General features: G+C 44.8%; 2 protein-coding genes across 13 annotated transcripts in view; both read left to right on the forward strand.

Moving 5' to 3' along the window:
- Positions 1–2688: 2688 nt before the first annotated feature.
- On the forward strand, positions 2689–12073 carry Vamp3 (vesicle associated membrane protein 3). The gene is made up of 5 exons (XM_026386060.2): positions 2689–2755; positions 4719–4800; positions 8300–8458; positions 9475–9526; positions 10272–12073. Coding segments are annotated over exons 1-5 (312 nt in total). The 5' UTR covers positions 2689–2753; the 3' UTR covers positions 10289–12073.
- A 2066-nt stretch (positions 12074–14139) lies between these two features.
- Positions 14140–25502, forward strand: part of Per3 (period circadian regulator 3) — a 91827-nt gene continuing 80464 nt past the window's right edge. For all 12 annotated transcript variants that reach the window (XR_013342166.1, XR_003300536.2, XR_013342165.1 and 9 more), the window contains exons 1-6: positions 14140–14675; positions 15331–15473; positions 16248–16363; positions 18108–18309; positions 21573–21621; positions 25313–25455. Coding sequence is in view for 6 of the 12 variants with exons in the window: in XM_077791314.1 (XP_077647440.1) it covers positions 14551–14675; positions 15331–15473; positions 16248–16363; positions 18108–18309; positions 21573–21621; positions 25313–25455 (778 nt within the window). In the remaining 6 variants the exon portion in view is untranslated. The remainder of the gene's footprint in view (positions 14676–15330; positions 15474–16247; positions 16364–18107; positions 18310–21572; positions 21622–25312; positions 25456–25502) is intronic.

The following is a 25502-nucleotide window of genomic DNA, read 5'->3' on the forward strand; positions in this document are numbered from 1 at the left end:
GTAACCTGAGTCCCGAAACGGGCCCAGGTAAACAGCAGGAGACAATTACCATAATGTAACTTAACATAATCATAATCTGAATGGCTGGTTGGCAGTCACTAAACCCAAAGGTGCCTGTATCAATATTTTTGCTGTGGCTCCTAGCAGTCTAGTGCCTCGGAGTTCAATCCCTGGTATGCCCCCCCGCCCCAAAAAAAAAAAAAAAAGACAGCTGGAGGAGAATGTAGAATGAAAAGTTAAAGCAGTTAATACTGGAGTGTAAAAATTCACAACCCCTTGACAAAGAGTAGGTGAGAAGGAAGGGGCCTACCTGACCAACAGAGATAAAGTATGTATGTGCCAAAAGGCACTCAATCCAAGGGTATTGAGAATGAAGGGAGATGGGGACAACTCAAAATATATTTCTTTAAATAACCCAAAAGGAGACAGTAAAACCTAGGTGACAACTGGAAAGATTGTGTACACTATAGTACTCAACCAAGGAAGACCTGGGGGAGGGACCATGCACTCTAGGGTACAAAACACTAGTTGTATCCACTCTGGGGCTGACACTGAAGCCAGATTTAAAGTTAGGTAGTCAGTGTAGTTAGGTAAATCGGGTCTAATATCGAGTGAAATCTAAAATGGAGGCCATGCTGGGAATGACTCAGGGAAAACAGGACAACTCATGGAATGTTAATAAAGTTCCGAAAAGGCCCTAGGCCAAAGTCCACCTGGAAGAAATGTTAATGAACATCCCCCAACAGATTTGAAGACAGCCCATCCCAAAGAAATGTTAATGAAGCCTAGGATACAGCCCCCAACAGACTTGGAGATAGCCCATCCCAAAGAAATGTTAATGAACAGCAAACTTGACTCGGAAATGCCCAGATTACTTCTTTGGCCCACCTGTGTCCCACCCCTCGGGCCTTCCAACCTACATTCCTGAAAGAACTATAAAAAGGGGAGACAACTGCACTTCCACGGATTCCACCTTTTGGGTCCCCTTCTTCCTCCGGGAGAAGTCTTTTCTTCTGTCTTTTAATAAATTTCTAATTTCTACTCTGGCCTTGCCTCGGCGTGCTTCTTTGGTGTTATTCTTCAACATTGGGGAGCAAGAACTCGTCACCGGTCAACAGCGGTAACAACACCAGGCTATCTGACACCTGATCTTGCAAGACCTTCATTAAGGTAGAGCCTTGCTTTTTGCTGTTGCTTGTGCCTCTTTGTCCAGTCTTTGGGCTTGGATAGGCAAGGTTGTTTCTCACACATGTTGAACATAGAATTGGGCAAGAGGCAGGGGAGAAGCAGCCAGAGGAGGTTTATTAAAAGCAAAAGTTGGGCTGGGGATGTGGTCAAGCGGTAGCGTGCTCGCCTGGCATGCGAGCGGCCCGGGTTTGATCCTCAGCACCACATACAAACAAAGATGTTGTGTCCCCCGAGAACTAAAAAATAAATATTAAAAAAATAATAAAAATAAAAGCAAAAGTTCACTCCCTAAAGCAGAGTGGGCTTCAGGGAGAGCATGGCTCAAGCAAGCCCTAGTGTCTGAGCCAGTCTCCTCCTGTGTTGGTCTGATGCCTCCCTGCAGGCCTGAGACTCTAGTTTGTTTGTACCTTTTGGTGACTTTATATAACTAGCGGCAGTGTTGCTGAAAGCTTGGTCCTTGTCCCTGATGCCAATCCAATAACAAGGACACAGTTTTGAGAAAAAGAAAAAAGAAGGTTTATTGCTTTGCTAGCAAAGAAGGAACACAAGGACTTCTGTCCCAGAGGTTAAGATTCTGCCCCTCGGCAGGAACAGGTGACTCAAAGGCTACAGTCCATGTGTTCTCTGTCTGGAGTTGTAATCCACTTGTTAATTTGGAAGATAGCCTTTTCCGAGGTCTTCTGGTACCACCCCCAAAGGCTGGATTACTTTGTTCCTATGGCGGGTGTGTACTCAGGGCAGATAACTCCGCCTAGGATGGTGAAGAAAGGCGATCCTGTTTCCCCTGAGATTAGGTAGGGGGAAGGGGAGGGGAGGAGACAGAAACATGGCCATTTCAAAAATAAGTCGCAGTGGCAGAGCAGCGAGGGTTGTATTCAAAGCATAAAGTGGGCCACTGTCACAGCAGGAGTTGCCCTGGTAATGGGACAAATCCGGAAGAGGAAAACAGCAATCCAGTGGTCCCACTGCAGACTCCTCTCCTGGTCCTGTGCCCCGGGTGGCGTTTTTCTTGTATCCTGCCTGTCACACGGATACAAGATAAACTTCTAGCCCAGAGAGCGGGAACCTCGCCCGACCCAAGCTGTGAAGATGCCTCCAAAGGACTCCCTACTTCGTTGTAACCACTTTCTATGAAAAGCGCAGGGTCTCCGCAGGACCACTAGGTTCACGTGGGACGCTAAGGCGAAGCACGGACGCGGTCGCTGATGTCTCCACCGGAGAAACTGCCCGGACGCCCCGCGCTTGCCTCACATCCCCGTTCCTGCGCCTAAGGCACCTCGGGCGGGCGCCCTGCAGACCAGGAGGGAGGGACGCCAGGCGGTGCGGGCGGGCGCTGGAGACTGCACCCTCGGCACTCGGCAGCGCAGGCCCGCAGGACGCGGGGCGGGGCCAGGCGGGGGCGGCTCCCTTAGGTCGTCCTCGGCCCGCCCACTTCCGGCGCGCCCTCGGCGGCCGACGCGCCCCGCCCACCCGCGCCCGGAGACGTCATCGGCGCGCCGCCCCGCCCACCTCCCCGACCTCCTCAGCCCGCTGCGCAGCTCCGCGGACCCTCGCCCGCCGCCAAAATGTGAGTGACGCGCCGCGACGCCGGCGGCTTCGGGCCCCGCAGGCGGCGGCCGGCGCCAGGGCCTCCCGCACCGCCCGGGGGTGGCCGTCCGGCGCTCGGACGCGGGCCGAGGCCGGGCGGGCTTCCGCGGCACGCTCGGGGCCTGGGGGTGGGCGGCGGCCCCGGGGCCGGCCGCAGACGGGTCGGGACGTCCAGTGGCGCCGCCGTTCCCCCGGAGCGCCCCGCGGCCGTCGGGCGGGGCGGCCGCTCTTCCCGGAGGAAGCGGCGGCCCCACCCGCACCCTGGCTCCTTCCCCGAGGTCCGCAGGAGGCCGGCGACGACTGCGCTCGCCCGGGAGCTCCCCTCCCGGCCGCCGCTGGGCTGCGGAAGTGCAAGCGAAAGGACCTGGGCCCCGTCGTGAGGCCGCTGCGGCCAGAGCAGACCAGCACCTCGTGAGGGCCCGGGAGCCCCGGGAGCTGCCGAGCTGGAGAGACCGCGGGCCTTCGCCCTGGGCTTGAGCAAAAGCCGCCTTGCACTGGCCCCTAAATAGTCGGTGTTTCCACCGGGAACGTTCAGAGAATCACGAGGACCCAGTATTTCCCTCCAGCCTGCCCAGTGGTCACCCTCAGAGGAAGCCCAAGCGCAGCACTTGGGAGTGTACCTGTCCAGGTTGCTGTGCCAGAAAAGGGGTCACGGTGTTGGAGAGCTACCTCTGAGGAATTAGGACCGGGCTCTCTGCAGCCAGCTGTGTTGACTTCCAAATCTCACTCCTCTCATCTGTAAAATGGGGGTAACAGAGTATCTCCTTGAGAGTTCTGAGGATTAAGGAGGAAGTACCTGGACGGGGCTTACGCAGCAGCTCCCGAGTCCAGTCCTTATCTACTACCACACCCTAAACTCTTTAAGGGCAGTACTCAGATCTGCTGTGTCCCCTGGTTCCTGGTTATTGACACAATGTAGATTGGAAATAACTGTTGAATCAGTGAATCCTTGATTGTGTAGCAAGGCCCGCGGTAGGTACTGTCTTGGATACAGAGAAGAGAATTCTGAGACCAGGAACCTGTGCTCTATTAGGGTAGGCAAGACTTTATATATATTTAAAAATCATGTACATACAGAGCAATCAAAGTGATGCCAGCCAAGTAATGGAGGCAATAAGGACTTCAAAGCTGGAGTGATTATAAAGATCTGCATGGGGAAAAATGAAACATTTGATGAAGATTGTAAGAAAAAAAATAATGAGTACCTTTCTAAGAGAGCATAGCTTCATTTCATCCATTCACACCACCCCATCTCTATCCTAGTGTTCCTGATCTTGTTTCTGTAAATGGTTCTATTTTTTCATAATGAAAAAGGGACATTCTGTAATTGTTCATAACTATAAGTTAGTTTTTTTCCTATTTTTTAAAATTTATGTGTGTCTTTGCTACAGTAAAAAGATCTGGAGAATATTGAGTAGATTTAAGCAGATACATGCTTTTAAAACAAGTAAAAAATAATTAGAGCCAGGCTCAGTGGCACACACCTGTGATTCCAGCAGCTCCAGAGGCTGAGGCAGGAGGATCCAGAGTCCAAAGCCAGCAAAATCGAGATGCTAAGCATCTCAGTGAGACCCTGTCTCTAAATAAAATACAAAATCGGGCTGGAAATGTGGCTCAGTGGTTGAGTGCCCCTGAGTTCAATCCCCAGTACCAAAATAATAAAACAATTAGAAAAAAAAGTGTACCTATCTTGGGATCAGGCACTTCAGTGACACAAAGAAACTATTAAACCTTCATTTTCGACCCTGATCACTTTATAATGTGGGACAATCTTGGGAATTAACAAGGATATTAAGAATCCTTGTTCATTATTGCAGTACAAGTTTATTTTTGTTTTTGTTTCTTATTTTGCTTTAGTTCTGAATCTGGACTGGAGTCTTTGTGTTTACAGAAATGTCTGTGGAATCATAATGTGTATGTGCTTGTTTCTTTGTACATTTCAGGTCTGCAGGTGCGCCTGCAGGTTCCAGTGCTGCCACTGGCAGTAATCGGAGAATTCAACAGACACAAAATCAAGTAGATGAGGTATTGCTCTAAAATTCTAAAACATGAATCTTAGACAAATTTTTAGACAAATTTGGAAATACTCTGGAAATAATTCTGCTTAGGAAAAAAAATCAAAAGTGTGAATATAGCAGAACTGGGGACATGTGGGAAATGTACGCCTTGTGTTTTAAATTGATGGGTCAGCGATAAACATAGGGCCACGGGAAATGTGTAGTAAATTCATTAGGAATTAGAAATATTTTGGAATAAACTGAGTTGTTTTCGGGTTCTGCCCTTCAAAAAAAAAGTGTGAATATAAAGTAAATTTTAACTAGCAAAAATCTGCCCCCTGATGTTCTGGAAGCCCTGATCTAAGCAGAGGTCAGACTTTGCTGTTTTTATGCTGATTTTTCTGCCCCCAAATCATATACCCAAAACACAAACATTTGGTAACATTTTCCAAGAATTGATTTATAAAATAGGCTAATGAAAAATTTAAGGATCAGGGGCTGGGAATGTGGCTCAGGCGGTAGCGCGCTCGTCTAGCATGCGTGCAGCCCGGGTTCGATCCTCAGCACCACATACCAACAAAGATGTTGTGTCCGCCGAGAACTAAAAAATAAATATTAAAAATTCTCTCTCTCTCTCTCTCTCTCTCTCTCTCTCTCACTTAAAAAAAAATTTTAAGGATCAGTTTTACAGATTGCTCAAGCAAGGAACAAGTCCTTCAGATCATTTTTTTTTTTTTCAGAATGCCTTGTCTTATAGCCTGTCTTAACAAGTTTCTCAGCCTGAGCAAATCTGTAGAGTTCTTCTCTGACAGTTACCATTGAATGCACGCAGAAGGTGGATGTTGACAAACTGCTCTAGCCCAACTGATCTGTATTTATAGAATTCTTGAGTTAGAAGACCTTCACTATAATGCAGGACCCCATGAAGATGGTGTGAGGAGTTGTCTCATATTTCCATGTTCCTAAAAGCTGTCACTGTCCAACAAAAATATCTTGGTCTTTCTGCATTTAGTTCCCTTAAAAAGTACAGTTAAAGTTAAGTTGGATATATTGTTAAATCATACAATAATGTCTTGATTTGATGGTTCATGAACTTAATTCTGAAACTTTTAGATTTTCACCAGAAACTTTTGTTTACTTACAAAATCAAATTGCATCTATTTTTTTTTTAACCAAAGTAATTAAAAGGAAAGATTTTTTCCCCTTTTCTATGGAGGTGAAATTCACTTAACACATAATCAGTTATTTTAAAGTATTTAGTGTATTCATTGTGTTGACAGCCATCACCTCTTCTAGTTTCAGAATACTTTCATCATCCCTGAAAATACTCCTAAGCATTTAGTAATCACTCCCCATTTCCCTTCCTCCCATTCCTTGGTAACTTCTCATCTGCTTTCTGTTTCTATGGATGTACCTTTTAAATCATTAAAAGAAACATAAAACATGTGGCCTTTTATGTCTGGTTTCTTTCACTTAATATGTTTTCAACATTAATCCAAGTTGTTAGATGTATCAGTACCTTTCCTTTTCCTGGCTGAGTAATATTCCATTGTATTTTATGCCACTATTTGTTTATTTATCCATCAGTTTGAGTTGCTTCCACCTCTTAGTCTCATGACTTGTACTTATATGAGTGTTTAAGAACAAGATTTTGATTAGACATAGTTTTCATTTCTCTTAAGTGTCTACCTAGGAGTGGCCTTACCGTTATGGTAGTTCTATATTTGACTTTTTGAGGAACTACCAAACTGTTACCCAGTGGCTGCACCATTTTATTTCTCATCAGCAGTGCCCCAGGGTTCCTGTTTCTCTATTTCCCTGATAGCATTTGTTTTCTCTGTTTTGGAATAGAGCCATTCTTGTGGGTGCAGTGGTTTTGATTTGCATGAGTAAATAGTGATATTGACCATCTTTTCATGTGCTTATAGGGTTGTTGCATATCTTTGAAGAAGGAGCTATTTTTGATTGGGTTATCTGTCTTTTTGTTTTTAACTAGTAAAAATACTTTATGTATCCTGGATCTTAAGCCATTTTTAGATATATGATTGCAAATATTTCCTTCATTACATGGATTGACTTACATTCTTGATAACATACTTTGATGTAAAAGAAGTTTTTAATATTTATCAAGCCCAATTTATTAGTGATCTTTTTTTGTTGTTGTTGTTGTTGCTTTTACTTTTGGTATCAAACTAAAGAATCCAGGCCCAAATCTGAAGTCATGAAGATTACCCTTATTTTTCCTCCTAAGGGTTTTATAGTTTTAGCTTTTACATTGAGGTCATTGATCTGCTTTGAGTTAGTTTTTGTGTGAGGGGAAGTAGGGGTGCAGATTCATTCTTTGGCGTGTGGCTAACTGGTTGTACCAGCACTATTTACTGAAAATACTATTCCTTTCTTCACTGGATGGTCTTGACCCCGCCCCCCTCAAAAGGGGTATAGCTCAGTGGTAGAGTTTACCTTGCATTGTATGCACAAGGCCCTGGGTTCAATTCCTAGCACAAGGGGGCAGGGGGAAATGGTTGAGTTGATTTGTGATTTTCTGATTTCTGGACTCTCGATCTATTCCATTGGTCTTTGTCCTTATGCCAGTACCGTAGTTTGGATTACTGTAGGTTTGTAGTGGGTTTTAAATTTGGAGATGTGAATCCTCCAACCTTATTCAGCTGTTTTCCATATCATTTTGCCTGTTCAAGTCTCCCTACAATTAATATGGAAGAAAGTCACTGTGATTGGAATAGCATTAGGATTTTTCTGAGGGGAGGGAAAAAATGACAATCGGGATTGCGTTGACTCAGGGTCACTTTGGGGAGGACTGCCACCCTCACAGTTTGACAATATTAAGTTTGAATGTTTGAACCTGGGATATCTTCCCATTTAAGCTGCTCTTTACTCTCTCTCAGTAGAGATTTTTAGTTTTCATTCTGTAAGTCTTTCACCTCCTTGGTTAGATGTATTCCTAGGTATTTTATTCTTTTGAATGCTGTTGTAAAGGCAGTTGTTTCCTTAATTTCCTTTTCAGATTGTTCATTGTTTGCATATAGAACACAACTGATTTGTACCTTGATCTTAGACTCTGCAACTTGGCTGAATCTATTAAGGCTAGTAGCTTTTGTGGATTCTGTGGGATTTTTCTGTATCTATAGAATCACCTACAGATGGAGATAGTTGTACTCGTCCTTTCCAACTTGGATGCTTTTCTTTTCTTGACTAACTGGTCTGGCCAGGACTTTAGTACAGTGTTGAATAGCAGTAGTGCAAGTAAGCATCCGTTCCCTCTTTCCGATCTTAGAAGGAAAGCTGTCAGCCTCTCACCATTGAGTATGATACTAATTGTGGGGAAGTTCCCTTCTATCCTTAGTTTGTGAGTGGTTTTATCATGAAAGATTAGGGCCCATTTTTTTTTAATGAAGTTTGGCTCAAAGTTATAAAGTGATGATCTGGAAAACAGTGTGCCAATAAATTTCATTTGGATTTTGGTTCCCCCATTCCTTTATATGTAACTTACTGTGATCACATTGGTTTAGGTGGTGGACATAATGAGAGTCAACGTGGACAAGGTGCTAGAAAGAGACCAGAAGCTCTCTGAGCTGGACGATCGTGCAGATGCGTTGCAGGCAGGAGCTTCTCAATTTGAGACAAGTGCTGCCAAGTTGAAGAGAAAATATTGGTGGAAGAATTGCAAGGTAACTCTCTTAACTGATCTTTCCATTAAGCCTCCTTTCCATTCTCAAAGGATTACAAATGCTGGACTTTCATGAACCTAGGATGTGGGTTTGATTTTGTACGCATGAACATTTGGATCTAAAATAAGCATCCTTTCTACTTACCCATAAGTAGGACTCCCCAGGTTCTGTGGCTAATCTTAAGAGACATGTAAAACAAGATTGTCCCAAAGCAATCACAGACAGAAGCCCCTTCTGACCTGAGCCGTTCAGAACCATGAATACAGACTAAGAGGAGAAGGCTGGCCTTGGTGGTCAGTTTGCAGGTAGTTCTGTGAATGGCTCCAAGGTCAAGGGAAAGAAATGCATGGTCAACTGGGGACTGGAGTTGTAGCTCAGTGGTAGAGCACTTGCCTCACATGTGTGAGACACTGGGTTCAATTCCAAGCACCGCATATAAATAAATGAATAAAATAAAGGTCCATTAACAGAAGATGAGAAAACAGCCACACAGAGTGCATGGCCTGAAGCAGATTTTACATAGTTAGTAAACAAACGTGCCATGATCAGATCCCACACACAACCAGTCCTGTCTGTGAAGTTGAGAAGTGACACCTTGAGATACCTGGGACAGGGGTTAGTAGCCCTTCCTTATCTGGAAAATGTGTATACACAAGCAGATGCCTTTCTAGGGGCCACAGATCATTGGAACATATTTTTATTTTATTTTTTTAATTTTTAATTTTTTATATTTATTTTTTAGTTGGACACATATCTTTATTTATTTTTATGTGGTGCTGCGGATCGAACCCAGGGCCTCGCACATGCTAGGCGAGCGCTCTACCGCTGAGCCACAACCCCAGCCCAGGAATGTATTTTTAAAAGCAAGTAAATAACCTTCAAGTCCTAATTGAGAATATTAAATTCAGACTTTAGAAATTATGAATTGCTCCTGGCTGTGGTGCACCTCACACGATGCTCTTCAGCAAGCACTCCTTGTTTGTTGAAGTGTGAAGTGGACATGTGTTTTGTTGCAGATGTGGGCAATAGGGATCAGCGTTCTGGTCATTATCATCATCATCATCATTGGTGAGTTACTCTGTGTTCCCAGATGATTCCCCTCTGAATGTTAGCTCAGTCCAAGGGTTTTATGAATTTCCTTAGCGAATGTTTTAATATTTGAGTTTTGTATGATTAAAGTCCAAGATTTTTTACATTGATCCTTTGAGGTTAGGGAAAATTTATTCATCTCTATTAACTGGTTTTTCTTTCCTAATATATTTTTTATTTTCTATTTCCTTTTATTGTGATGTAATGATTAAAAGCATGGACTGCCTCTGATCCACCCAGGCTCCACCACCATCCAGCACTGTGGTCTTAGACAAGCAATTTAATGTCTCAGGACCTCAGTTTCCTCATGTGTAAAATAGGGATAATAATGGTACTTAGCTTGTTTGTTAGGAGGACAAATCTAATTAAATATATGCAAAGTGCATAGGATGGTACCCAGTATATAATTTAAAAAATAGTTATATAAATAAATATCACAACTCTTACTATCATTACTATTACATATAATATTGGAAGAACTCATTGCCACTTTTGGACCAGTATCTGGGAACTAGAGAAGTGTGTTTTCCATTCGTTGCTTACGTGGATGCTGGTGGATGTTTCCTTTCAATAAGAATGGGTGTGGTGGCTTGGATGCTTTGTGCTCTAGTCTCCAGCCCTCTGCAGCCTGTAGAAAATTAGATTGCAGTCCCTGCTCATTCTGGATTTTCTCTGAAAGACTAAACTGCCCTTCTCCTCATCTTTGAATCTCCCCTCATCTTAGTATGGAGCGTCTCTTAATGAAGAACAGGTGGAACTCAACCCTGCTGTCCAGGAAACCTCTTCAAGACGTTCGACTTTGAACCTGCTACATTATCCAGCTTACCTACTGTTATTTCCAAAATGATTTTTTTTTTTTTTTGTTCATGTAAAGTTTGGTTTCTAGGCTGTGTGCCTTGTTTTTTAATATGCACTCCAAACCAGAGGGCCAGCTTGCCCCCGTTTTGCACAGTGCCTTTACAGATTTACCTATGAGCAACAGAGGACATCTGGACTCCAGAGTACTGTATCTAGACTTAACGTTGTCACTAATTCATTGCCATTGATTCCAGTTAAGGGAATCCATTCCAAGTTCTTTCTCCTGTCATTTGACATTATCTTCAGAGCCACATTTTAAACCATTGGGTAATCAGATTTCCAACTTGTGCCTTCCAGGAAAAACACTACTGCCTAATACTGATCTGAGACAATAATAGGCTGTGCCTTACTTTGATACTTTTCTGGTTCCTTGTAAGCCGTCTTCTTTTTGTAAGCAGTACTGACTCTTGCTGTATTTAAAATAAGATGCTGGTAAAGAATTTTTGCTCTTTTATTGGATATGAAGATGTTTACTTTCTTGTTATATATATCACTTGCTAAAATATTAATTAGAAATAACCCCTTTAAAAAGTTTTTATAGAACTATGAACATGACCAAAGTTCCTAGTTTGCCAAAAAGTTAAATATGAATACATTTTCCTTAAGTCTGTCCCTGACAGATAAATTCAGAAAAGTGCCAAATGGAATTCAAGGTGTCCTTCAAAAGGAGAATGGTAATGTTGTGTGTGGACCTTCCACACCCTGAGCACTGCCATGTCTCTGAAACGCTGTAGATGGCTCCCATCCCTTCTGCTTCGGCCTTTTGCAGTGGGGTTGAGGGGAGCAAGGCTCTCATCCTTTCCTCTCACTTGTAAACAAAAGAGTTTTCCCAGCTTCTTGCAAACCATCAGCTGTGGGCTCCATTGTCTTTCTAATAATTACTTGAGCAACAGTTTTGTAGCCCTTTAAGTAAGACCATCTGTGCAGTTGATCATTACCTAATCCAGTCCTCAGAGGTGATAGTTTTTTGAAGTTTGTTTCCTATTTTTTTTCATATTCTGCTTCTTAAATCAGTCTTCTAAATTATGGTTGTGATGAGGCATTGGTTAGCGGTGAGTGACTCTTCACAGAGGATAGCTAGCCAAGATGCCTGCTTTCTTCAGTGACAAACTGCACAGGATGCTGCTGTGGAAATAGCTCTTCTCATCTGACTTTTTGTTACATACATTAGACTTAACATGAGGGTATGTGGCATAAAGGTGGGAATTCCAGTGTGAATGAAAGCAGGTTAGGAGGCACTGAGAGAGAAAAACACATGAGCTTTATTGCTCTGTGGCCCACTTTTACTAGAATGTTCTAAAATGCTTGTTTACATGCTAGTATGACTTTACAAAGCAGCAACAGCTGAGCTGCACCAGGAACTGGTTCCATTTCTTTAATATCTGTTTCCCTGATATCACTGAGATGATTTAATGTTGGAGACATGCCTTGCAGTATGCCCAGCCGTGAGAAAGCAGCTGTTGGTTTAGAGACATCTGCACACCCTCAGCACTGGGTCCCTGGCTGGGTCTGACTCTGAATCCTTGGTGCTCACCCTTCAGCCTTAATACGCAGTCCCATGTAACCCACTGGCTCCGGCATTAACCTAGTAATACCTCTCTTGTATCCGTGCATTTAGATGGGAACTCACGCACTATAATGACCTGAATAAAGTGTTTATAAATATGACTCTGGCTCCTGTGTTCCTTAGCAATAGCTTTGCCTGGTCCAAGTACTGAAAATGGCATTCCTTGTGCCACTTCCTCCCTCTCCCTTACACACAGCACTTTCTCTTCTTTCCCATCCGTACCCTTCCAGGACACACACTCTTCTGGTACCTTAGTTTCCCCATACCAGAGTGGGTAGAAGCATACCACTCCCCTTTGAAAAGTGCCTTTCAGCATTGAGTGGGGAGCTGGCTTTCACACAATTACCAAAAGGTTCAGGATTTGGCTTTGGGGTTTTTAAATATGTTCTTTCAGAAGTGATGTGCAGAGCTGGCTCTATATATGGAGAATTAGGTAGACCCTGACATGGGTAGAGGTAAGCTTGGAAGGGTGAGGGACATCTCCAAACACAAACACTCTTGTATTTTGCCCCCTTCCCTTATATTTACTTCCAAGTCTTACTCTTTAGCAACTAGGAAACATGTAGCCCTTGTGAAGTAAACCTTTGCGTATGTTAACAGATCCAAATACATTCCTGTATTACAAGCCCCACCATGATCTAGCCCTAACTTTCCCATCTTGTCTCATACCATTCTGGCCCTCTCTTCTCCAGGCAAAGCTTACTGCCTTCCTGTTTTTTTCAACAGCAGAAGTTTCCCTGTCCAGGTCTGTGGTCTATTCTGCTCTGTTGGGCCTCCTTCCCCAGCCTCAAGGCCTACTTCTCTCATCACCAGGGTTCCAATTCCACATCAGAGGCCTTGCCTGATCACCTGGCTAAAGTGCCTTTCACCTCCACCTATCTCAGGTATACCCCATCTCATTAGCTAGTGCTTTCTGAACTTCCTTTATTGGAGTAGTTCATGCTTGATGTCTTTCTCAAAATGTAGACTCCCTGAGCGGGCCCTTTTGATCTTGAGTTCATTCTGTGTGTCCACCATTCTGTCTCCAAAGCTAACAGTCATCCCTGCCCAGATATGCGTTCAGTGTTTGTTGAAGGAATGCAGTTTGGCAAAACAGCTTGGGAGAACAGCGTTGCAAGGTATATCGCTTAGAAAAACAGGTGTTTTACCCAATACATAATATGGACAACCGCCACTTCACTTTTCCCCTCTCCCTTTATCACAACTTTGATTCATGAAACAATTAACTGAGTATTATTTGATGTATCAGGCAGCCGAGGGTAGGGTTTTGATATGCACTTTTTCTGTCGGGATGAATTGAGGTACCAACGGAAAGGAACTTTCAGACTGTTTGGTTTCAGCCGTGCTGGGGATGGAACCCAGGGCTTCACGCAGCCAAGCAACCGCTCTACAACTGAGCCACATCCCCAGGCCCAGACTGAACCATCTTTTCCAAATACGTGCCTTCCTCCAGTTGCCAAATTAACGCTAACTTTAGGAAGGCCAAGTTTCAGGGTCTAACTTCTCTGAAGGTCAAGTTGCATTTTACCTGGGCTGCCCTGAGGCCGGCTTTTCCAAGCACGCCCCACTAACCTCGAGTTAGCGGGAAGGAAAGCAATATTAGGAAAGACCGGAGAGTACCGCACCGTCCCAAGACCTCCCGGACTCCCTTCCCGCAGTTAAAGTCACCTGTCTACCCGCGAGCGCCACTCAGGACCCTCGCCCCCGCCTGCAGCTAGGGCGGAGGCGGCGCCGGACCCGCCTACCCCTCCTGGTCCCGCCCCCTAGCGACTGGCAGCTCCAGTACCCTATCAATGCCGTGCCAGCTGCCACCGGCCCCGCCCCCAGGGAGCCCGGCGTGCGACTCCCGCAAGCTGGCCCTGGCCTTCTTCGGGGCCACTCCACCCCCGCTCACCGCCGGCCCGCCAGGATTGGCCGAGCGCTGCCCTTAACCGACGTGTTATGTAACGTGCTCTAGGGCTTCGCCCCGCCCACCCCCTGCGGTTATATAACCCAGACGTCCCAGCTCGGGCTCCGCCCCCGGGCCAATGGGGACCCGCGCACCCGGCCGCCGCGGCCAATCGCGCGCTGAGGGGGCGGGGTCCGGTCCCGTGGCGCGCGAGGGGCGCGGCGAGACAGTAGCCCGGCACGCGGCGGGCCTCGAGACCGCACGCTGCGGGCGGGCAGGGCTGGCGGGGCCGCGGTGGCGGCGAGCGCTCGGCCCCCGCGCCCCGGAACGTTGCGCCGTGGAGCCGCCCCTCGGCCGGCGGGCTTTCTGGGTGCACGCCGGCTTCCAGCACGGCCCGGGGGGACGGTGGTGGCGGCGAGGACCCGGCAGAGGGCCGCGCAGGGGCTCGAGCTGCTCGCGCCGCTGGTCACCTCGTGTTCTCCCCGGGGCTGGACCTCCGCGAGGGAGAAGCGCGAACTTCTGTGAAATGCCGAGGAGGAAAGTGCCCCTGAGATGAGCGCGACCGGAGGTGGCGGGCTGTGGTGACTGGTCTTCCTGCAGCGCGGTGGCGGGGACCACGATGGGAGGTCCTTCTCTGCCGCCGACTGCAGAGTGAGAAGCCGGCGGCCGGCCGAGGGCTTTCGGCGCGCCATGGACCCCCGTGAAGGCCTGGGAGCGCCCCGCGGCGACGCTCGCGAGTCCAGGGACGCGGGGCGCGGAGGGACGCGGGGCCCCGGGGGCCGGCGGCAGGGAACGCGCGCCGAGAGCGGCCACAGGTGACGCCCCGCCCGTGCGCACCCTGGCCGTCTGCTGTCCCTCTGGAGCAGGGAGTGGGAGAGCAGGACTCGGGCCCTTTGGATCTTGAGTTCTTAACCCCGGGAGAAAGTGCGGGGAGAGATCAGGGCGAAGGGATCTGGGATGCCGCAGACGGTGACTAGAGCACAGCGGAGCGACAGAGTGGCCGAGAGGTCCCCTGAGGTCGGCCAGGTGGGAAATAGGAGTGGAGAGTGACGTCTTCTGTCTCTTTGCCCGCAATCCCAGCATCTCGGGAGGTTGAGGCAGGATGGCGAGTTTGAGGCTAACCCTGAAAACTCAGACCCTGTGTCAGAGAGGACTGGGTATGTGCTCCAGGGCGAAGCGCGCCTGGGTTCAATCCCCAGTGCCAAAAGGAAAAGGAAAAAAGAAAAAAAGCATAAACAAATGAAAGAGTCGATGTGCACAGTGACCCTGCAAAGTAATTTGTTGTCCCTGCATGTGCAACATTGTTACTTCTCATTTTTTTAGTATCTATTTTTTTTAATTGTAGTTGGACACGACATCTTTATTTTTATGTGGTGCTGAGGATCGAGCCCAGGGCCTCACACGTGCTAGGCGAACGCTCTACCGCTGAGCCACAACCCCAGCCTCTATTTCTCATTTTTTATCTTCCAGGGAACAAGATCGAAACAGAGTTTCAGAAGAACTTCTAATGGTTGTCCAAGAAATGAAAAAATACTTTCCAGCGGAGAGACGCAGTAAACCAAGCACCCTAGACGCCCTCAACTATGCCCTTCGCTGCGTGCGCAGTGTGCAAGGTAAACAGCTGCAGACGAAGTGCAGGCGCAGGTGCACCTTGGCGGTGAACAGGAGTCTTAGCTTTCTGTGTAAGATGTCTTGAGCACATCTAAGACTGATTTCATTAGTGTCTTAATTTTTCAAATTTGAAAGACCAGGAGAACTTATTTGGCTAACAGTTTAGTAGTTATGCAATACTTTGCTGATCTGTTGCAAGAGAGAATTTAGGATAAGTACATTTTGAAAACTAACTTTTTAAACATTGTCTCCTGTGGGGGGTCACATGAGAAAACACATTTGACTAAATACAATTTACCCTTTCCCGTCCTACCTATGCTTTGAAAATGCAGTCATGATACGCTAAGAATTTGCCAAATTAAAAACGAACAATTTTAAACACCTTTTCCTTTTTCTTTCTGATTTTTCTCCTCAGGGGATTTCATACAATCATATTCTCTTCAGCCCAAAACTCTGTGCTTCATCTATAACCTGTAGCTTCAGAATGCTGAAGTAATGTTCCCACCATAAAAATTGCCTGTGTCTGAAGCTTTTTTAACTTGTTTTAGTATATTAAATGTATCTTGCTTCTTATGACCTAGAACAGGCAGAGTCATAAAATTCATAATTGTAAGTTTGCATAATTGTCAGTAGTTTAGATATAAGCAGAAAGTGACTTGATTTGAGGGAAATGCTCTTAAGGTGTTCTTTTCCTAATAAGCCTGCTTAGTAATGCTAAATGTGATTTCCTGAAGATACCATTGTCACTGGACTGTTTATTTCCCTGTGTTTCTTAGCAAACAGTGAATTTTTCCAGATTCACAATTTAAACGGAGCACCTGAGAGGGAAGTGACTGTGTACAGTCTGAAGGAGCTGGCCACTGTTGCTTCTGAACACACTTCTAAGAACACAGTAAGAATTTATGAATGTTCCCATGTCAACCTGGGTGACTTCTCCTAAGGAGCTTCTGTAGTTGTATATTTTTAAAATTTTCAGGAACCACAGTTTGAGGTAAACAGAGGAGAAACTGCTCAAAAGGCATGTGTAGCTTCTCTTGCCAGAGAACATCCAAAAACCGAAGCAGTGTGTTGTGTACTGGGCAATAGTTTCATTTGTTCACCAGCTGCTTCTATCCCCTTAGCATACCTGAATTTTCTTAAGAGGAAAAATGGAAGCTAATCCAAAATAAGGGTGAGGGGTGTTAAAAAAAGGAGAATAGAAGAAATCAGTGGAGTAGACAAAGGGGAATGAAGTGAAGGGGAAGGGGTAGGGAAAGACAGTGGAATGAATCTGACCTCACTTTCCTAGGTACAAATATGAACATACCACCATCATGTGCATCCATAAGACACTAACTTAAGAAAAAAAAAAAAAACAGATGCGGTGGCACACGCCTGTAATACCAACAACTTAGGAGACTGAGGCGGGAGGATGGCAAGTTCAAAGCCAGCCTCAGCAATGGTGAGGCCCTAAGCAACTCAGTGAGACTGTCTCTAAATACAATACAAAAAAGGGCTGGGGATGTAGCCCAGTGGTCAAGTGCTCCTGAGTTCAATCCCCAGTACAAAAAAACCCTATACAAATAACAGATCAGTAAAGGGGAGGGAAGAGTGGAGGGGAAAGGGGAAGTACTAAGGAATGAATTAGAACAAATTATATTCCAGGTTTTTATAATTATGTCAAAATGAATCCTATAGACTACAAAGAACCAATGAAAAAAGTCATACAGAGAGAACGCTTTTTAAAAAAGGAAAAATAATAATGCCGCAGAGTAACTTCCTACATTTTATTCTCATCTCCAGATTATTAATTTCTATTTGTATCATTCTTAGGTTCAATAACTACTTTAGGTTATTACCATTGGGTTTTATAGAACAGATGAGTTGAGATGCTCTCATTTTTTGTGAAATTTTGGAAGATAATTTTTTTTTTGTCTAGTTGACAGGGAAATAGGCCTCACATTTTGTTGATAGAGTGATGACTTAATTTTACATTTAGACTTCAACATACTTGTAACAACTATTTTGTAACATTGTAAAATAAGCTCATATAAAAATATTAAAAATCTACTTTTTTGTAATAGAGCTTATTTTACCAACTAGTATGTGCACAATACTGTAGCAGGATATGTGAAGCTTTTAAAAAAAAAGTTTAAGAAAACATTTTCCCTCTAAGATCTTTAAAATAAAGCTAAAGAGGAAAACATGATACTACAAATGGTGGCTGATCATAAACAAATCCTATTTGTGTCTAATGGATAATCAGAGCAGTGGTGCTGGGTGAGGCATCTTCAGGGATACTTCCTGGGGGAGGCACAGAACTTGCTGGGAAGGCAGCAGATTCCCTGGGTGTGAGGCACGGTTTCTGAAGAAGGACTCGGAAGCTTTTGTGCCACATGTATTTTGAGTCTGTGTAGAAGGAGCCAGTATATTTTTTGGCATAGAAATCAAACCTTCAGCAGGTGAATTGCAGATTTTGTGATATTTTCTAAGAGGAATGCTGAAAGAAACTATTTTTGGAATTTTCTTGCCTTTTCAGGATTTGTATATGTTTTAGGTTATTGATTATAGTAGAAATCTAGAAGAAACTTGCCTTTCTGGGGGTATTTCCCATAAGTATCGTAACATTTGCGTTTGTCTTAAATGGTTTCTCATAGGATACCTTTGTGGCCGTGTTTTCGTTTCTTTCTGGAAGGTTAGTGCACATATCTGAGCAGGCTGCTTTGATCCTGAATTGCAAGAAAGATTTCTTGAAGTCCTCTCACTTTGTTGACCTGCTTGCCCCTCAAGACGTGAGGGTGTTCTACACACACACCGCCCGAGCTCAGCTTCCTTTCTGGAGGAGCTGGACCCAAAGAGGTAATGGGACCAATGTTGGGATGTGTATCATGCCCCAAGATCAGTTTCATTTTTACAAAAATAGTGCAGAAATTAATGCATTACTTAGAATATGTGAACTATATAGTTTGTCTTATTTCTTTTCTTAAAATGTCAAAATATGATGAAACAGCTTTTGGGGGGTGGGGCATGCATCGGGAATTGAACTCGGGGACACTCAACCACTGAGCACATCGCCAGCCCTGTTTTCTTTAGAAACAGGGTCTACACTGAGTTGTCTAGCGCTTTGCTTTTTGCTGAGGCTGGCTTTGAACTTGCGATCCTCTTATCTCAGCCTCCTGAGCCACTGAGATTACAAGCTGAAACAGCATTTTAAATGTTTCTAATAACACAAAGACCCAAAGAAGTTGGTTTTCATTTAGTCAAGTTAGTTTCATAAATTATATATTAAAATATGATTTGATTACCAGCATACTATACAACAGTTTAGTTGCTACAAAACCTGTTTCCTTTAATAAAATTAAATGTTTTTCCTCTATGTTGATTTCATGATTTCCTTATATAATAAGTTTTACTTTAGAGATAAAACTGATAGCTCCCTTTTCCAGTTTTTCTTGCTTCCTCCTAAAAGTTTATGAATCTCATCACTTTCTTTTTTGAAATGCTTGTCTATCTGAACCAGGGATGTGTAGTCAGTTTTCCTTGTGACATTCAATCCTGTGTGATCTTTAAATAATTCCTTTATTTTAAATCACTCTTTATAATATTTATTTCATATTCTTTGTGAAGTGTCTCGAAGAGCTTACTGTCTGATTCCAAACCCTTTAATTATTAAAAAAAATTAAATTTTAAAAATTGTGATTAAAAAATGTATAGCAGCTAGGTGTGATGGTGTATGCCTGTAATTCTAGCTGCTTGAGAGGCTGACACAGGTGAGTTAAACGCCAGCTTTAGCAACTTAGACGCTAAGTTACTTAGCAAGACCCTGTCTCTAAATAAAATTTTTTTTTTTAAAAAAAGGGCTGGGGATGTGGTTCAGTGGCTAAGTGTCCCTGGGTTCAAGGTTCAATCCCCAGTACCAAAAAGAAAATAGAAAAAAAAAAAAAAAAAACTATAGCATTAAATTTGCCTTCTTAAATCATTTTTAAGTGTATAGACCAGTAATGTGAAGTATATTTGCACTGTTGTGAAACAGAACTATTTCATCTTTGCCAGGTTAATATATATCTTTTCTGAGTTTTTAAAATCCAGTTCTTGGCCCAATGAGGAAAGGCCTTGCTTCTTTTTCTAGTTGTCACCTTTCTGCCATTTTTTTTTTTTTTAAGTTGGACACTATGCTTTTATTTTATTTTTATGTGGTGCTGAGGATCGAACTCAGGGCCTTGCACATGCTAGGCGAGTGCTCTACCGCTGAGCCACAGCCTCAGCCCCTCTGCCATCTTTTTTGAATATTTCTTCATAAGCTCTAGAAAACATGGCTAGCAGTCTTGCCTCCTAGCTCCATCATTTCTCCTTTTTGCATCTTTCAAAAGCATTGATTGCCTTTCTCTTCCTCATTCCTAAATACACATTTTCATCTTTAAATATCCATGTTTGTTTGTTTCCCCTTATTAGTCATTTTTTTCATAAACATCTATTCAGCAGTCACTGTGGACCAGGGACAATTCTAGATGCTGGGGTCCAGCCTAGGAACAGGACAGACACACCAGAGTATTCTCTAGCTCCTGCACATTTTCCCTTCAGCACTGACGTGTGGTCCCTGTCCTGTCCTTCAGCCTGATCATCTTTGTTGATTGAGACACGCTCCTTCCATGTAAAAACAGTGTCTCCTGCAATTTTTGTCTTTGGCACCTCAAATTGACTTGTGCCTTCATGATCTGATGCACATTATATTTCTTCCTGTGAATCTCAAGGATTCAAGCTCATACTTAGAGCAGTTGCTGAGCCCTACAACTGGATGGGCCTATGTTACCGCCTTCAGAAAATAGGAAGTGATGTAGCCAGCTGTGGGCAGCCTTTGGTCTTGCATCAGAACATGTTTCTTCTTAAAACTGGTTCTGTATACCTCTCAGAAGGATCTGATTGCTATTTACTGCGAACATACTTCAGAAACAAGAATTCACACTTGTAGCCTGGGTGTCTAATGCTTCATGGGCTTTGCCCACTGAGATTGCATATTCTGGCTCCCAGGGTTCTGGGACTTGAGGTGAACACAGTTGGGTTCAGGAGCCTCGTGCAGTGTGTGATTGGTGAGCAAGTTCACATCACAGCAGAGGCTGATCCCCTATTATCCTACAGTCCTCTCCGTGGAAGCAGAGATCAGCCTGATTCAGTATTTTGGTTCTTTAGGGTTGTCACCATTTATGCTACCATCAGTTGTTTTATATTGTTGGTTTTGTTTTTTAACTTCTCAAAGCTTTCCATGTTTTACTGCAGTGCACAAATGCCCAAAAATACCAGAGGAAATACAAGTAGCAAACATTTGGGTAAAGGTTCAACCCCCTCATTTGACCCTAAGATAAGCAAATTTATTTCTAAATTGTCACCTTGTAAGTTAGTAGTCACTAAATTGACACAAACTGTTGGCATGAAGATCATGAGAGAGTATTATTGAGAGAAAGCATTAGTGACACTGTAAATCCGTATAGTCTCTAGAAATTCATTTCAGAATACATGAGATGGCGCTGGGATTGTAGCTCAGTGGTAGAACACTTGCCTAGCGTTTGTGAGGCACTGAGTTCAATCCACAGCCCCACATAAAAATAAATAAATAAAATAAAGGTATTGTGTCCATCTACAACTAAAAAAATATGTATTTTTTTAAAAAGAGTATCTGAGAGTTGTAAAATGAACACATCATTTAACCTAGAACACAACTTTCAGAAACTTTTCCAAGGAAAGAATTTAAAGTGAAGGGGAAAAAGTCAAAGAAATGTATATTTCATAGAGCTAAATGCTAAAACTGTTCTAAATTTCCAAGTATTGAGAACTATCCAGACTATTACCACCAAAATAATGGTGTCAAAGGACGACTGTGGTGGCATTTGAAGTAGCGAATGTGGGCAGGCATGCAGCAATCACTAAGTCAGTTGCCCCCACTTGTCTGCCAGAGGGTTGCTGGGATAATACAAGGCCCTTCAGCCCAGGGAAGAGAGTCCTGTCAGTCAAAAGCTCATCTCTTTTTAAAAATAATCCTCAGTTGTTGGCTGGCAGTAATGGGAGACTGCTCGTATGAGGAGTGTGGCCCTTGGGACGAGAAACTGACGCTTTATCTCTGTTTCTAGCATCACAGTACGAATGTGCTCCAGTGAAGCCCTTCTTCTGCAGGATCCGGTAAGTGGACAGGCTGGGGAGGCCAGAATGCACCTGATGCTCTGGTTTGTATTCAGCCAGATTCTGTTGTAGATTAAAAAAAAAAATAGATGTGGTTGCCATGAGGAATTTGCATTTGTATTAAAAAGAGACATGCTCGGGAATAAAGAAGACAGTAGTGCAGTGGGCAAAGTCAGAAAGCTAACTATCTACCCCAGTGGCATGTGGGGGTCAGTGGGTAGGAAAAACATTTTTTGTTTTTTAAACATTTATTTTTTAGTTGTAGTTGGACATAGTACCTTTATTATATTTATTTATTTATTCTTATGTGGTGCTGAGGATCGAACCCAGAGCCTCACACCTGCTAGGTGAGCGCTCCTCCGCTGAGCCACAACCCCAGCCACACGTTTTGAAATGACCATTATTTAGTGCACTTTTTGGTCTGCTTTTTATCTTTTAGTCACATTTAAAAATTTTTTTCCCTACTCAGCTATACTTGAATTTTTAAATTTTTGAAGTTTTTTCTCCATCCCCCTCCCCCATGGGGCTAGGGATTGAACCTAGGGACACTCTACCATTGATACATCCTCAACCCTTTTTATTTTTTATTTTGAGATAGGAGCTCACTAAGTTGCAGAGGCTGGCCTCAAACTTAACAATTCTTCTGTCTCAGCCTCCCAAGTCTCTGCTGCACCACTATACCCCACTTAAATAGCTTTAAGAAAGCAAGGTATTTATACTTGTGAGAAGGATTTAAAAGATCCAGAGATGGTGAACTAGAAGAAAATAGACCATAATATTAATGGTAGTTTATTTCTTACAGAGTTTACTTTCATAATAAAAAGGGAAAATATTTTAAGATGGCATCGTGATTAAAGCTATAACTGCCGTAGATAGTTAGAGAGAAACCCATGTAATTGGTTAATGATATCACTCATGGATTTGGGGGCCTGCACTGGTAGGATCTAAATGCAAGGAGGGGTGAGCCAAGGAAGGGCAAGCAGGGAGGCCTATGCTGCTGCCCACCAACAGCCCAGGCCCCCAGGAAATACCCTGTGGGTTCATCAGCTTAATGACTGTGTTTAGGTTCAACTTCTGAGCAGGCATGATTATAGTACTGGGGTCAAAACGCTTGCCCGTGTGTACTTGAGTTCTTGTGTACTTGAGTTCTGTAGTGGGGACCAATAACATGTAAATGTGTGTGTCCCCTGGCAATAAATTCTTTGTAGAGACTAACTCAGCAGAAGGGAGTTCTGGGAAGTGAAGAGATTGCCCTTGTATTTCAGGCTTCCTTGGTCCATTTTCTGTTGCTATTTAGAGTACCTGAGGCTGGAAAATTTATAAAGGAGAAAGGTTTATTTGGGCCCAAGTTCTGAAGTCCAGAGCGTGGCACCAGCATCTGCTGGGCCTCTGGTAAGGGCCTCATGATGCAGGCAGGCTGGCATGTGCAAAGAGAAGGGGCCAGGGAACCAGATGGCAGATCAACCCACTCTTACTGAAACTGCCCACTCCCACAGGAACGACACCGACCCTTCCTGGGGATGGTCCCATGACCCTAAACCCCTTGAAGCCCTGCTACCTCTCAGTACCTTGCACTGGCAATTAGCACTTTGGCGGTGACAAGCCATACCCAGACGGTGGCAAGAGTAATCAAGGAACTCTCCTTTTAAGAAGCCTGATTGCAGCCAGAGACTGGAGGAGGTGAGGTAGTGAGCCATACAAGAATGGAGGGCCGGGAAGTGTCTGAGGAAGCTGCTCCTGGCAGAGGGTACAGCCTGGCACCGCCTTGGCAGGGGGTGGGCAGCAGGGAAACTGCCTGGCTGTGGCCAAGGAAGGACCAAGATGCGGGGAGCAGCTTTTGAATAGATTTATTTTGTTCAGGGTCATCACTTGTTTCAAAAACCTTTTAGTTTGGGAGTTTTCTAACATAACAGAAAAGTAGAGAATCAATATGTAATCATCCAACTTTGATAACCTTAACCCGTGACCAGTGAGTGTACTATCACCAATTCCTCTGCTCCTCTTCCCCAAGTTATTTTGAAGCGAATCTCAGCTATCGTGTTATTTCCTCAGAGGTTTTTTCAGAATGTTTGTTCCCGTTCATCTTTGTGATGCTCAAATTGCCCATTTCAGCAGTAGGAAACCCTCCAGGGTGGTTCCTGTGCCCTTGAGAGGGTGCCCGTGAGGTTTTCAGTGACCTCCATTCTTTCAGGCATGTGATGTCCCAGAGTTGCAGTCAGTCATTTCCCTGGGAATCCCCAGTTCCTGTGGGAAGTGGCATGAAAGCTCTGGAGACTGGCTCTGGGTAGTAGGCATGGCTGCTACAGGGTTTTCACTGCTCCAGGAATTTCAGTGCACAGAGCCAGACAGCTTTGGGTTTTTGAAAGGAAGCATAATTTACATTACCAAGGGTTGTGTGGGGTGCTGTGTTGGCAGTACTGTGAAGGGGTAGAGGCAGGGAGAGTGGTGGAAGGCTGCCTGTCCGTAGTGCCAGGCCAGCAGGCAGTGCGCAGCAGCCTTCGGGTGGGATTATCACCAGGATTTACGAAAGGATTCAATTTGGGGTGTGAGGTGAAAAGGGGGCAAGGATGACAGCAGGGTTTTTCAGCTGGAGTTACTTACTGAGGTGGAGGAAGTTGTAGGAGAAGCAGCTTCCTGGAGAGAGGCAGGAAGGCAAGTTAAGTTTGAGATCTGAGCTGAGACATGAGTCTAGTTCAAGGGAAGTGTCCAGCCCAGAGGTGGGTCCTAGGTCATCAGCACGTCAGTGGCATGAGAACCCTTGGGCTGAGGAGCCTGGGAAGCCCATTGTGGAACGGAGGAAGAGTAGGAGGGAATCCAGGAACCCCTGTGTGGCTACCTGCTGCAGGGCAGGAGGAGGAGGAGGAGGGGTCCTAGGAACAGGGAAGAGAGGGGAGAGCCAGTGGGGAGTGTGTGCTGGGCGCATGTCTGGCAGCACTGAGACCGGCTGGGGATTAGTGTCAGGACCGGGATGGTGTGGAGAGAGGTGTGGTTAGCACAGTAGAGTGTGGGAGTCGGACCTCGGTCATATGGACTCTTAAGGGATGGTGGCACATCCTAGTGAAAATGTCCCCTGGGCAGCTGGGGTGAAATCCTCGTACTGGTCACTCAGAGCCAGACACCACCCTAACCCAGATCTTCGTGAGAATCAGGAGGAGGCACATGCTCAGGGCCAGGGCTGGGGCAGGGGCTGGATTTCAGACCCGACTTCTCCTTTCTTCCTCAGGCAGGCATCTTGAAGGACTAGAGTACCCGACTGTCCAGCTGAAGCTATGAGACTAAATTAGTTCTTGGGAAGAGGAAATGGCAAGGGACAACTGAGAGTTGGCTTTGGGACATGACCACAGAGAACCAGTTCTCTGTTTGGTGGCACTTGAGGTAGACCATAAGATAGGCTTCCTTACGTCAGAAGCAGAAGAGTCAGCTTGGGCATTTGGGGCACAGAGGTCAGGAGAAAATCATGCAATGTCTGTTCTGCTATTACACTCATGGTGATATAAGCAGTTCTCCATATTCAATGAACAATGGACGGGTAGTATTGCCTGGATATTGAAATTTCAAACTAATCTTGCCCTGCTCTGGAAAACAAGCTGTTTAAACAATCTTAGATTTGATCGTGTTTGTCTGGGAATTCCCCATGGGGCCATTCCCAGAGGGCACCAGGGCCAGCACTAACCACCTTCCATCTCTTCAGTGGAGGTGGAGGCAGAGAGCACGAGAAGCATTACTCCCCGTTCCGGATCATCCCCTATTTGGTTCATGTACATAGCTCTACCCAACCAGAATCAGAACCTTGCTGTCTAACGCTGGTTGAGAAGATTCACTCTGGTTATGAAGGTAAGTCAGGAGGACCTGCCTTTAGATGAGATGCAGAAACGCCAGCA

The sequence above is a fragment of the Urocitellus parryii genome, chromosome 11, assembly GCF_045843805.1.
Source record: "Urocitellus parryii isolate mUroPar1 chromosome 11, mUroPar1.hap1, whole genome shotgun sequence".
NCBI classification, from domain to species: Eukaryota; Metazoa; Chordata; class Mammalia; order Rodentia; family Sciuridae; genus Urocitellus; species Urocitellus parryii.